General features: G+C 52.1%; 3 protein-coding genes across 3 annotated transcripts; 1 reads left to right on the top strand and 2 right to left on the bottom strand.

Annotated features, from left to right (window-relative positions):
• Nucleotides 1-864: 864 nt before the first annotated feature.
• Nucleotides 865-3,356, bottom strand: pif1_1 (ATP-dependent DNA helicase PIF1; the record flags this gene model as incomplete). Its single annotated transcript, XM_014686950.1, has 2 exons — nucleotides 865-2,192; nucleotides 2,243-3,356. 2 exons carry the CDS (start codon nucleotides 3,354-3,356, stop codon nucleotides 865-867), a joined length of 2,442 nt encoding a protein of 813 aa, XP_014542436.1.
• A 5,196-nt stretch (nucleotides 3,357-8,552) lies between these two features.
• Nucleotides 8,553-10,964, top strand: G6M90_00g086780 (uncharacterized protein; the record flags this gene model as incomplete). The annotated part of the gene is made up of 1 exon (XM_014686951.1): nucleotides 8,553-10,964. The coding sequence occupies one exon, from the start codon at nucleotides 8,553-8,555 to the stop codon at nucleotides 10,962-10,964; it is 2,412 nt and encodes an 803-aa protein (XP_014542437.1).
• A 690-nt stretch (nucleotides 10,965-11,654) lies between these two features.
• CUL4A (Cullin-4A) lies at nucleotides 11,655-14,101 on the bottom strand (the record flags this gene model as incomplete). The annotated part of the gene is made up of 2 exons (XM_014686952.2): nucleotides 11,655-11,712; nucleotides 11,772-14,101. The coding sequence occupies 2 exons, from the start codon at nucleotides 14,099-14,101 to the stop codon at nucleotides 11,655-11,657; spliced, it is 2,388 nt and encodes a 795-aa protein (XP_014542438.2).
• Nucleotides 14,102-14,272: the final 171 nt, after the last annotated feature.

Here is a 14,272-nt window from a genome sequence, read left to right as displayed (position 1 = left end):
AACTCCTTAGAGCGTCGGCGTCAGCAAACACCCAGATCAACCGATCATAGGGAGGCTTTGTCCGCTCGCCTCGTAATACACGGCCCTCTTTGACTCGTTTCTCCAGCACGCCGCTGAGAGGGGGCGGCAAATTCTCCGAAACGCTCGACCACGTAGCTAGGCAAACGTCTGCACGCTGGGGATTTGTCGACTGCCTCGACCGCTTCTGATGCGCGCTATACAAGCCGATCCTGTTGTTGCCTAGGGGACAAAATTCTGTCGTGTTGGCGTTATTTGGCACTAGACGCGATGGAAGTCGGATCGCATACGAGCATCAAGTGGAATCGTCCTGTTTGCTGGTTTATAGGGCTGAAGCGGCTGCTTATTATTAAAATTTTTTCCCCCGAAGAACCGTCGAACACCGTGTGCACTTGGGTTGGTGCTTTAATGATGTTCAGCCAGAGCGTGCAGATTGAATGGTCACTCACCGACGGGTACTCACGCCAGAAGCAACCTTTTCTTATCGATAGGGGCCCGCCGAGCCCTGGTCCATGCTGACATAAGATTCCAGTGGGGCCCTGTATTCAGGCACCACACAGTACCTAGGTAGTTACTAGTGAGCATGTTCATGAGCGAGTACTTGCTTGACATGCACCAGTTAGCAGTGGCATTTTTTATTCAATGGATTAATCAATCATTCAAGTGTAGAGGAGACATACAGTGTGATTTCCCACTCAAAACCCATGCACTGCAAAACGTTGTACAGGGCCATTGTATATTGCACCAAAACTCCGGCTATACATGCCTTGTCCGTATAATCAATCATAGCGGAGATCGCCGACTAATAACGCTTTACTTTTCGTCTCTCAGACGAAACACAATCCATCAATACCCATATGATGCCATTGCTTCTTCCTCCTCGTCCAAGTCTATATGTCCCCGTTCCCTTGCACTGCCAGCGTTGCCATTTGGTCGACTTGTTGTTGTGCCTTTCCTACATGCAATAAATTCAGCAATCGACTGCGGCATTCTGGGCCCAGAGTCGTCCACCGAAGACAGCTTGCTATAAAATTCAACGACTCTTGGATGTGCCATTACTTTTGATCGCTCAAAACCCAACACGCGAAGTCCATGCTGGCTGGTAGCTCGACTCAGGGCTACATATGCCTGGCCCTTTTCAAACACTTTTCCAAGATTAACAGTCACTCGTTCCAGCGTTTGGCCTTGAGCCTTATGAATGGACAGCGCCCAAGCCAGGATAAGAGGCAACTGATTTCGTTTTGCTTGAATCTCACCGTTTGGTAGCTCGACTGTCCACTCCTCCGGCTGGCAGAGAATGACGCGCGGGACACCTCCCGTGGAGATGAATTGTACTACTGGATATTGTTGGCTGCTTGAGTCCGTACCAGAGTCACGGCTGAATGGTTGTAATTTTCGCCTAGCCTTGGCCATTGAGTCGCCCGTCATTTCATCGAAGGCGTTGTTACCACCCATTTCAAATGTCTTTTCGTCAGAAAACGCAATCACTTTGCCCAGTGATCCGTTCACCAAGGACTCATCCAAATTTTTGATGAGCATCACCTGGGCGCCAATTTTCAACTCGATAGCCTTTGGAGCCATCATGTTCATGAGTAGCTTGTCTCGAACCGCTGGGTCACCAGTGTCTAGGGCCTCGTACCGGTGAATTTTGCCTGGGAGCTCGCGGAGCCTCTTTTCGTTGGAGCCTTCAACCTGCGCACGTGTCGGATATAATTCAGCAAGATCCACACCATCTTCAAATTTGAGAGGCCTGGAGAGTGCCTTGAACGCCTGCACAGTATGATCACTGATTTTGCCGATTCGAATTTCGTTGAGCATGCGAGCAAACTCCGGATCGCGCTGGCGGAAAACTTGCGTCAATCCAATGGTGTGGTCTATTGATGTGCTCCATGTTGCGGCATCAAAGGCGAATTTGGAATCGCGCTTATCTGCATCTGGAACCGGAGGGAGCTGGAAAAAATCTCCAGTAATGACCAGCTGTATCCCTCCCCAGGGGCGGCCGTTGTTACGGATTGTGCGCCCAACTTGGGAGAGCTTATCAAACAAGTCTCCATCAACCATGGATATCTCATCAATGATGAGGCATTTTGTCCGAAGCCATCGATTTTTGGCTTTGGGGTTTCTCCGAATCTTTTTGACTAGAGCCGGGGGTGCTTCTTTGCCCAAGCCGATGCCTACCAAAGGTTAATATGATGATCGTGACATGCGGTATAAGCCGTCTTACCAGCAAAGCTGTGAAGGGTTATGCCCCCAATGTTGCACGCGGCAAGACCGGTCGAGGCGGTGACCGCAATTCGCTCCGAGTCTCTCGCGTACTTTTTTTTCAACTCGCTGATAATGGCTCGCATAAGAACAGACTTTCCCGTACCAGCGGGACCAGTAAAGAAGACGCTTTGGTTTTGGTTCACCACCATGTCAACCACGTGTGCTTGTTCACTGCTAAGAGAAATGGCAACGGATTTGGATGCCTTTTCTTCAACATCATGCATGGTCTCTGGGACAACATCTTGCTCAAGGTCAGAGTTACGAGAGTTTCTGTGAGTTTTCAGTAGTTTCTTCTGTTCTTTTATGGCGCTAGCACTTGAATCCCAAAGAGCTTTCGTCTTTTGCGCTGGCGTTTTCAAACTGCCGTCGTGCTCTTCAGCTTCGGCATCCCTATGGAAACTAGCAGGCAGAACCCTCTTCTTTGCCTTCTTTTGTATTGGAGGATCTATCATCTCGGCATCGCCAGATGACTCTCGCTTCAAGGGAGTTTGAGATGTGTTGGAGGTAACCGATAATGCCCGGTGCGGATTTGGCGGCAAAAAGTGCGATGCTGGCGAGGAGGACCACGGAATCACTGTCTCCTTTTGAGCCGGCGTAGCTGGAGGCAAATCTTGCATTGCAGGTGGTATCAGCTGCCGTGGGAGGGCCTGGGGCGCCTCAAAATCAAGGTCAAGGGCATCGTCGTCGCTGAAGTCTTCTTCCACAAAATAAACAGGCTCGTGCACCTTCTTCGCAGCGGGACAATCGGTTGCCGTGAGGTCGATACAGGCCGGTTCTGTTTTGAAAGAATCTGAGTGGGCCGAGTATAGCGAAGCTATTGAGCGGTTAGACGTGGCTGCTCGACCGGGACCATTTTGTGCCAGATTGACTGATCGATTGTCTAGTGCAGTCCTCGCCGACACAGATGCAGATGCAGCCGCAGAGCTACTCGATATTGGCTTCTTGAGCTGGTCTCGAATGTCGCCAATAGAAGAACCGGGACTGCTTGACGGAAAGAGCTGCTTGGCCAAGGCTGGACGCGGCCGCGACGTCGGGGCAGCGTCCTGGAATTTCTGGGAAGCCCTGTTCAACATTGGCTTGGCCACGGTATGACAGGCGTGTGAGGGAATGTGAACATGGGCCAATTGGCGTGCTCCGTGCAGTACTCTGCGGGAGGTCGGCGAGGCACGTATAGGTAGACTCGTGATGCCAGCCGTCATAAACAGAGGGGGCAGAAGGCGCAGCGTGTTGGCAGGATATCGACATGAGCGGGGGAGGTGCAGAAGCTGTCACCGACTAACTGACCAAGGCCCAGGAATTGGGTCGAGAAGAGGTCTGGTGCGCTCGCAAACTCAGAGCATGCCGTAGATGACTGGAGCCGTGAAGGCGGGAACACTGAAGACAATGATGAGCGTGCAGATGCGGTTAGACACACCCATGTTGACGCGGGTGTTGGCGTGGGCACGCGTAATGTGGGTTGCACTTTACAGGAACGCGCGACTGGCTTTGGAAAGCGGCTGGCCATGACTAACTACGTCTGTACTGGCGATGTAACTGATTGTATTTAAATAACTACTGATTCGCGTGAAGGTACCTAAAAACACTGTGGAGGTACTTGGTACGTAGGTATCTATAACAAAGGTGTGGATACCCCGTACATTTATTTTATGCATCGCCAATCTGTGATCCAACAAGTGTCTGATATGCTCTGCATGGATGCCACTATTGCATCTCGACCTCTGACATCGTAGGGAGTACTCCGTAATTGACACGAAATTCCACCAGATACAACATGCGGTTCTGGATGCAACAACGTCCCGGAAACTCGAATTCAAACCCAGTCGACACATCATACATCCCGTCGGTCAGGTAATGTGCAAGTGGTAGTCCACTCAAACGCCCGACTGATCATCGGACAAAAAAAAAGTTCAAAGTCTGACCGAACTTTGTTCTCACCCATGCTATACTGGCGCAATTCGTACTTCAACCCTTATTTCCAGAAGCACGCTTGATTCAACCATGGCCGCATCTAGCGTCAAGGCTGGATCTATCCGCGGCTTCGTTTATTTCGGCAACACCGACTTGATATTTTGTCAATTTAACCATAGGCAACCCTATGAGGGCCTCACTTGGTCCAGAAAGTTAGTTGTGCCATTTTATCTGGAATTGTGCGCTGGCTACTTTACCGGTTGCCCTTGGCGGTGATGAAAGTGAGTGAATACGAAGAAGACGCAGGGTCGTGATCAAGTCGACCTCATGGCTTCAAAATGGGCCACATGGTATCTCTAGAAACACTTACCAGGAGAAGCAATACAGCCGTGTCTGATGAATCATCCAGAGTTCGATGGTTACAGAGCCCACCGGACGAGCACCACAGACTCACCACCCCTGGACCTGTTCCAGCGAAGATGGCTTCATCTAGGCGACAAAATCTTTATACAGATGCCAAGAACTGAAAGCTCATGACGGACGTGGCCTTGCCATATTGTGTTTGAGCGGGTGGAGAGGTATTTCCCCCGTGGTAGACGACGACCATAGGAAAGACGATATCAGAGAAAATGTACGCGCATATCTGGGCGTCGAAAGCAGCTGCCTACGTCATGTCCTCGATGCTGTTTATGAGAAGCAAATATCTGATGGCCCTGTAACCATATTATTTCCCAAAAACAGTGACGAGTCCACCAATATAAGATGAGCATTGGATACGGCACCCAAGGCATTGAACGCAGATGCTACGCATGAAATGGCGTGCAGCATGGCACAAGACAAGTGGCGAGATGGCCGACGCAGACACAGCAAAGGACATGCCGCGTGACGGGTACATGACGCAGTGATTGCTGAAACACGCAAAGACGAACAGCAAAATTCACGTATTGATAACTGCTTACCGCCAGAAGAGAGCAACCCAAAAGCATGGTAGCAATATGCGGCCTTGAATGCTGTGAGATGAGGGCGCCTCTCAAAGAGACGGCCCAAGTGCGAGTTTCCCAGTGGCGAATCTCTGCTGATTTGCCCGATATCAAGCAGCAATGCGTTGTCACGGAGCACAGAAGAGTAAAAAAGACTAGAAAAATAATAGTATAAACAACAGTAGCACTAATAAATATGCTCGGCAAGGTTCCGACCAGAGTCTCGTGGCTGAGACTTGCTTCTTGACCGCTGCAGCCGTGCATGGCCTGGGAGACCGGTGAACGAGACACGACGCCGGCCAATGGCGAGAGACGCGCGCGACAAGACAAATGGGCATCTTGACAGTTGTGAAGCTTCTCAGCGAGGGTGCATTCTTGGTACGTAGCACAGGACGGAGTTTTTGACGAGACATGGACACGAATGACGATTGGTTTGGCGAGGCGGGGGGTCGAGACACCGAGGCCAGACGCACAAAGGGATTGATTGACCTTGGTTGGACCTTGGTGCATGTTCCAGAACAACATTGAAGGCGCAGACAAGGCAGGGCGGGGGCAGGGCATCGATTGATACATAAGGCTGCTTCCAGTCCGCTCGGGGTTGGCGACATGTGGGCTGTGATGTCGGCACATTGGCAGTTGTGGTGCCGGGCGACGTAGGTGTGAATTGTCGAGTGATGTCGAGTGATGTCAGGAGATCAATGCAACATTAAAGCGTCAAGTGAGGCACAAGTGAGGCAGGCGGCGCGAGAAGATGCAAGGCTCAGAAGTGCCAACACACGAGACGAGGGTTCGTGGCTTGCGAGCTGAAGGACACCATCTAGACTCTGGAGGAGGAGGGGTTCAGGTGCTGTAAGAATCATCATTGATGCCTTGGATGCAATTCAATGTTGGGGGTGCAAGAAAACGACCATGTTGGCCTTGAGTGTTGGCCTGATGTCGTCTTGTGCCTTGCCTTGGTGTGTAACGGGCCAAGATTCAGAATGCTACCCTCCAAATATCAGTGACAGGAACTTGGGCTTATTTTTTTTTCTGGCTGTGCGGCTCCGTCAAGTGTCACATCAACGCTGCCTTGTTTCCTGACGTGACGGGACAACACAAGCCTCACGGTGTTCGTCTCTGCAGGTCACCAGACGTCTTGCGACTAGTCTTGGGGGGCCATATGTATGTATCAAGAGACAGAGTGGCATGCATGCCGGTTCGAGCCCGCATTTCAACAACACAGATGCGTCGAGTCGTACTTGACTTCATTTTCAACCGGGGGAATTCGACGTGTACGGAGGGCTGCTCCGGTTGCTACCCACGGGCTGTCTGGATCGTCCGGGGTGCCGGATTTCCCAAGCCTCAGTGTCAGACGTCTATCACCAGCTTGCATGGAGAGACGAGGTCGCACGGCGTCGTGGGAACACAGAATACGGAGTACGGCGCTCGCTGTTCGCACTTTATTTGGCATCTTGGCACAAAGTGGACTGCGAGGTTACACCCGTTTCCCCAGGACGACGCACGGCATTTTCACCAACAAGCTTTTTTTGTAACAAAGGGGGAAAAAAGAATTGTACAAAGTGCCCTGCAGCATCGTCACATGGTCAAGCCTTTTATTTTCGCTTCCGAAGCCAACATTGAACTCAAGCTGGTTGGTGGTTCATGCTGGCCGCCTCATTCTCCGACGTCCTCGTCAAGGCACATTGAGGCGTCAAAAGCAGCCATGCATCCACGACGGTTCGTCTAATGCACCCTTCCTTGCAAGGCAGCGACACGAACTGTATCCAAGACGTGACGTAAAACTGGACATGGCGCTTTTTTTTTTTTTTTTTTCATTCCATATGAGACATGGCCTGCGAGACAATTTCTGCCAAGTTGGGCATGCCGACCCTGCACCTTCAATGTTGCATCATAATGTTGCCCACCGAGTCGCCAGATACATCAATGCAAACGATGCGTCACTCAGCCGATCTCGAGAATATTGCATGGCGATCAACACAAGAGTGTTTGAACCCCAGACAAAAAAAAAAGAGCATCGTGTAACAATGGCCGCGCATACCAGAGACAGAGTGACAAACACATGGTTCTCGTGATTGGCGTTCAGACGCACAAAGGAAGGAAATGCAGTGCAACGGCTTTGGCATTTGTAACGCCACCACACCACGTTATATACGTTATTTTGGCTTTAGACCGCTCTTTCGAATGCCCTCGCCGCCGTCGTGACATGCTCACGAAGCCATATTTCCGGTCTTTGGCGTGGCCATTGAGCCCGTTCACCGCGACTGCACTGCAACACCATCCCATCCCTTTTGGTCAACACACCTTCGGGCCCAAGGACCGACGGGCATTATTACACAATGGCTTACCATTGCAAATCTGCATGCTGATGACGCCAATGCCAGGACCAGCAAAGTAAAAAAACAAATCGCCAGAAAAAGGCGTACCCATGTTCACTTGTCCGCTGACGTCGTTTGGGGTACGCCTCGTGCGTGGCCAATGGTGACCGTGCCAGTGCACACCATTCAAGTAATAGTCGATCTTCATCTTCATCCTCCCAACTCGTAGACGGAATTATTGGTGCGCTGGACCAAATAAATGGCGCTGGTTATCTGCACGCCGCCTCACCGCGGACGAATCGTGGAGGTGGCGATGGCGGGCGCCGTGATGCACAGCCGGTGGTTGCCTGCGCCAGATGCATTGTTTCGGTAACGCTGACAGTGTCATCAAATAAATATACAGATCGACTGTGCTGAGACACTGAGACATTTTTCTGTATAGAATTAAAATCGCTCTTGTTTTTTTGCCCCTGCTTTCTGCTCCGAAGCAAAGGTGGCGTGCTGAGATGCATCGTGTAAGCCGAATCGCCGAATTGGGAAATTGAACACACGCGGCCTTGCTTTCACATCCAGCGCTGGCGTATTGACCAAGCCCTTTTTTCTTCCCCTCTCCGCAGCTTTTGTCCAACGAGGCTATGTGAGAAATTGCTCAGCTGCTTGCATCCTACACCGAGCCAATGTAGCCATTGTGTTGCACCTAGGCACACTTGACACTTGGTATTCTCGTCACCACCATCTTTGACAGCTTTGCCATGCCGAGCTCAACCTGCCGGCTCCCCTGTTTGGCCAAATGCAGCCGCCTCACTTGGTCCGCCGGGCCAGGCTTTTTGATGGTACATACCGTTGGCATTTGATAGAGGCTCTGCTGCCTCTCTGCGTAGGAACCCCCTTGGTTCTTATACTTGATGCCTGGCTTGCTTGATTCACGTCGCTGCTCAACTTACACCAGCAACCATCAACAGAACAAAGCAACAACAGTCTGGCATCTGAACCTCCCTTTTCAAAACGACTTGACAGCAAATCTTCCCTACAACGCCAAAACTGTGAAACCTTGCCAAGTCAAAACATGGAATCGTTCCCTCGGGCGGGATTCCCCCAGACCAACATAGGAGGCGGCAACCGTCCTGTAAATGCACCGAATCCCATTCCGCCGCCAGCAACAGCCGGCCCCCATGGAACCAACGCGGGAGGACAGTCGATGCCGAGTGCAGTCCCTCGTTCTGCAGTTCGTCCCGGCATGGGGGGAGCAGGACCCATTCCCACGCAACAATATCCAATGCGTCAACAAGATCAATTTCCTCAACAACAACAGCAACAACAGCATCAATATCCCCAGATGCAGCAACAACCCGGCATGGGCCAGGTTCCTCTGCAAAACGTGAGCCAGGGCCAAGCCTATCAAGGCCAGCCCTCGCACTTCCAACAACGCCCAAACCAACAAGAACAACAACACATGAACCAACAGGCCCCACGCCACCGCAAACGCGAACCCTGGGACGGCGTCGTCGACCTCCGCAATGAAAATATGTTCGAGGATGACGCCCGCCACAAGCTCTCAACATACGTTGTCTGGCGTATGGAAAAGGCTCAACGCCCAAATGCGACGGATGAGCTGGGCTATCCATGTCTGCCAACCTGGCAATGCGCCACGCATAGAGAAGAAAGGGACATTTCCCAGCAAGCAGCAGCCCTCAGAGTGTATGAGCTTGATAGAGGGGGCGATAGAGTTATGCTTAAGAAGAAGAAACTGCCAGAGGTTGTGCAGCAACAGATTGAGCGTGCCCAGGAAAAATTACAAGATCGTGAGGACGACGACAGATATGAGTACCACTTGGCGCAGTTGGAGAGCAAGGTTACTCGGATTAACGAGAGTCATCCGTTGTATCATGTACATAGCTCGAGGTCAGAGAAGTACAGGAACGATAGACACCGCAATGAAGGACATCGTCGGAGCAGGGAGTACAGGAGTGACAAGGCGTATCAGGGGGACAAGAAGAAACAGGACAAGAAGTATGAGAGGGCAAGTGTGACGGCATACTTTGTACGAGTGCCCAAGAGAAACGAGGATGTGATTGAGATGCTGAAGGAGGAGCGAATGCCGAAGAGGCAGTCGTCCACTGCGAGGGGGCATGGGCAGCAGCATCACATGCCCATGGGCAACATGACGGATGCTTACACGGTGCAGCAGGAGCAGCCGAGAATGAACATGCCACCGGCGCAGCAGCACACGAATGCGAATCCAGCAATGCCACAACAGTTTCGACCAGCGGCGCAACAGCAACAGCCGCAGCCGCAGCAGCAGCAACATCAACCTCAACCTCAACCTCGCCCGCCGCAACATCCCCAACAACAGCAATCGCCTCCATTCCGTCAACAACCACCACCACCACCTCCTCCTCCTCCTTTCCCTCCCCAAGGCCAGCAATTTCCCCGGCCTCCAGCAGCACCACAGCCGCAAGTAAACCAGCAGCCACCGTCGAGGCCCATGCCGCCCCAAGTGCCGCCTCACATGCCACCCCAAATGCCACCGCAGCAGCAGCAACACCCGCAACAACAACGACCTTCACCACCCGTACCTCAAATCCCCAGGAATCTCAACAGGGCCCCGGGTCCAGGCCACCAAAGTCGCTCCAACACGCCTCACAACCCGAGGCCCTTCACACCCAACCGCGACATCCGACCCGGCGGCAAGCAGCGCGCCCACCAGGCCTACGCAAAATCCCCTCCCAGCTCACGCAGCTCTCGGGACTCCGTCACGTCCTTCGAGAGCGGCTACTCCTCCGACGAAGGGGGCTACACAACGCCCCAGTCGTCAGTCGCCTCCGGCAGCCGGCACCACCGCACCAGGCGCTCCCCGTCCAAGCCCCGTCACGGCCGTCGAGACCGCCCTGAGCACTTCGGTGTCGACTCCCCTCCGCAGAGGCAGCATTCCAAGCAGCACAAGGACCACGCCATGCCGCCCTCGCCGCCGTCCACCTCGTCCTCCTCGCGGCAGCCCGCGTTCGAGTACTTCCAGAGGTGGTACCAGATGGGAAAGGAGGATGGCAAGCAGCAGAGCCGCCCCGTGGTCGTGCAACCCCCTTCCCCGCGGGCCGTCCCCCCGCACAGGGTGAGACAGGCTGTCCACCGGGAACAGCTGGACGACTTGGCCTACGATCTAGAGCAAGTGCGCATCGCCGACCATCTTCGCGGAGAACGAAGCTACAAGAGGGACAGGGATCCCTATTACCCCTCTGCAGAGGATGACTTCCAAGGGGGGAAGAGATATCCGAGCAGAGCATCCCGACGAGATATCGTGGATGACGAATACGACGATGACTTTGGAGAACGACGGGGGACAAGATGTTCGAGCAGAATGTCCAGACGGGATATCGTGGACGATGTATATGATGATGATGATCGGTGGGCGTCGCCGACGGCCAGGTACAATCCCATGATGTCGACGGGCGGCTATCGACCCACCACCCGGCCGTATTAATGAGCCTGATGTTTGGGTTAGTGTATGGATAATTTGTATTAGTGTGCTTGGAGGTTTTTAAGTAATGTACGTGGATCAGATTGACTTGTATGGCCGACGGGCAAACCAGCAGAATTGTACCAAGGGCGGAGGCGTTCAATTTGTACCGAAGGAAACACGGCTCCTTGTTTAACTTGAATGATTAATGTTTCTCTGTCAAGCACATCTCTTTAATTCTTCGTGATGGGTAGGTGGCCCTGTCTAGGCTAGTCTTTGCAATGACTGCCTTTGCAAGGTTGAGTGTTGTCGAAGCGAGCCAGTTCATGCCTTTTGTGTGTGTGTGTGTGTGTGTGTGTGTGTGTGTGTGTGTGTGTGTGTTTCGACAGATACAAGCCTCTTCGGGACTGTGTCCAAATCGGCCAACTTGTAAAACTAAAAGCGTTGCTCGCCGACTATTATGACACCGTCACGCAGCCAGGGGCACAGCAACACATTTGATTTTCGACGCACCCCGAGAAATGGCACTCTGTATGCAGGCGATGGAGACACATCCCTCAGCTCGTTTTATTGCCTTTCACTACACGATGAGGTTGTTGAGCACGTCGCTATATTGCCGGCTACAGCTTAATATGGTGGGTAGTTCATAAATACATCACTCACAACACGCCTCGTACACGATTGACGCCCATTAACCTGCCCGAGTATCAGGAATTACGCCAAATAGGTATACGAATTATCCTCTCGCTCAAGATAATCCTTTTCGATAAGGCTGCTGCAGTTAGCATACCGTCGCACAACCGACCACCAGGTCAAATGGGGAGAACGTACCTCTCGATTTCCTTCTTGATGGAGGCGGGCTCGACACTTCCTCGCTTCTTGGTCAAATTAATGACCTCGGCGACGAGTTCGGCATGGCCCATAGACTTGCGGCTTTTCATGATTCGCACAATTGCGGCCTGCGTCTCGAAGCGTCTGTCTTGGGCGATCCTCTCGTGGGTGGCTTTGTTCTCTTCCTTGGTCTCCTTGAGCTGAATCTGGTTAATCTTGACGCGATACTTGAGGTCGGAAAATGCTTGGTTGAACGTAAAAGTGTCGGTGGGTTTGACTTCTCGGCCTTTGGGGTGTTTGGTGATGACACGCGCTTTGCCACATGCGAGAGATTGCAGGGTTCGATCCAAGTCACCGCCTTGGAGGCCGGTCGCGGCGGATATTTGTTCGTAGGTGAAGAAGCCAGCCGTGGGCTCCTTGTTGAACATCATCAGGACGACGGCTTGGAAGGCCGACACGAGAAGTTCCTTGGTGCCCTTGGGGAAAGATGCCTTGATAGAACAGTGCGCAAGGGAGTGCTTCCATGTCAGCACTCTTCCTGTGTGTTTGCTCTTGTAATGCTTGTCGAATGTCTCGATTTGAGTGGCTACTTCGTCGGGTAAGTTGAGCCGCGTGTCAGGGTAAGTCGGCCAAGCTGAGGCAGACAAAATCATGACCGACAAGTCTATGGGAGCCTTCTGCTTCTGGTTCGTAATGCTCGACTGCCTGTACGATTCCATCTCATCCTTGGCAAGTTCCTGATCCTTGAACATTTGCTCCAAGTTGTGTGTGAAATTTGATCCGCATTCGCTTCGCAGCTTTGTCAACATGTTTCGCTCTGCATCTTGACTTGCACTACGGCCCATCAACAGACGTCGTGCCAGGTCCTTTTTATAGAAGGCTTCAAAGGCATCCTTGCCTTCAATAAATCGGAAAAGCTCAAGTGCCTGGTCAAGCTGTCTGTCCAACTCGGCATCCTCATCTGCTGTGCTTGCCTGGCCTTCCCTCTCTGCCGCTGCTCGATCCTTGGCGTCGGACAATAACTCCTTGGGCAGAGCTTTCAATCCGCCTCGAAGCAGCATATCTATGTATTTGGCAGTCATTTCTCCAATCTTGGACGTGTTTGTATCCCAACAGGACGCTATTTTGCGGTCGTTCATAAACTTGCCAAACGCCTCTCGCATGCCCCACAAGAAGTCTTCGTCCTTTTTGAACGCGTCCCTAATCATGAGGTCTAATGACCGTCGAAGTTCCAACAGCCGCAGGACCATTTCATCCCCTCTCTCTTTATCTGATACGATGGCAGATCCGGTTTGTCGGATATATTCAGTCCAGGGATTCTTCATCTTCTTTTGAATGTCAGATAATCGTAATAGGTCATAGAGTCCCCTCATGGACTTGACGTCTCTATCGGATAACAGGTTTGACAAGCTGTCGCCATGTAGTAATTTTTCCGAGTATTGGTCGATGAGAATCTTGTGCGCCGAGTCCATGAGCTGCTTCACAGTGGCGCTGTCAAAGTTGTACGCCATACATCGGTGGTCTTCTCGGTTGAGAAGATTCTCGCATGCCGCAATATAGCCCTTGAGGCTGGACGCACTCCATGATTCGCCAAACTCTTCAAAATATGAGACAGACTGTTTCAAAAAGACGGGCTCGAACTGTTTTACGTAAACACCCAAAACGTATATCATGCGAATGGATTCCTTGAGAAGATTTGAGTCAAGTCTTTCGTCGCCTCGCCGGTCATACTCGATCATCTCGCACACTCCGGTAATAGCTTTTTCGCCAGGTGAACTACCGTTGGTTTGCGATGACTGCGGAAATGCCATTCGTCTAAAGTGGCTGATGGCCATGTCGTTGATGGATGGGAGTGACTCTCGAAGCAAAAATGTCCGGTCCAAGTAGCTAAACGTTGATCGGAGAGTGATTGTTTGAGCATTCCATACATTCCATTCTCCCCTAACACTTCGTAACATTTCGATATTTGACTGCCCGCCGGTACGTCTTATTCGTGGCAAGACTACCAATTGCAAATGGCGATCGATGCGCTCCTTGAGCAAACGATAAACTTTTGCAGCGCCGCCCCTGCGACAGACATCCTCGACACCACGATACAACCGCTCCAAGGGCACTGCCGGTCTTCTATCAGCAAAAATGGCTTCCAAGGCTTCCTCGAGATCCTTTTCTGTCCGCGCGTAGTATTCTTCTACCTGTGCCTCACGGCTAATGGGCGCTCGAAGGTTCTTGATGACAAGCTTCTTGGCTCCGCTATATGGCTGGAAAGCAGACGGCTTCTCGGTCAGGTCAATGATGTCTGGCATCTTGCCTCTCGCCCTGAGAGTCGCCATAGCGGGAGACTCGGTAACCCGAGCCCGCTTGGGGTTGGCCGACGATGCAGATGGAGATGTAGAGAGACGCTGCCGACGGCGAGATGAAGTCGAATCGGGCGTTCCGGATACGGATGGCATGGATCAAAGAGGCACGGTTCCGTCGGAAATGAGCAGCGAAGGGAAAACGTA

This window comes from Metarhizium brunneum, chromosome 5, assembly GCF_013426205.1.
Source record: "Metarhizium brunneum chromosome 5, complete sequence".
In the NCBI taxonomy this organism is placed as follows: Eukaryota; Fungi; Ascomycota; class Sordariomycetes; order Hypocreales; family Clavicipitaceae; genus Metarhizium; species Metarhizium brunneum.
The sequence above is the reverse complement of the archived record's forward strand: the minus strand, read 5'-3'. Positions and strand labels throughout refer to the sequence as shown.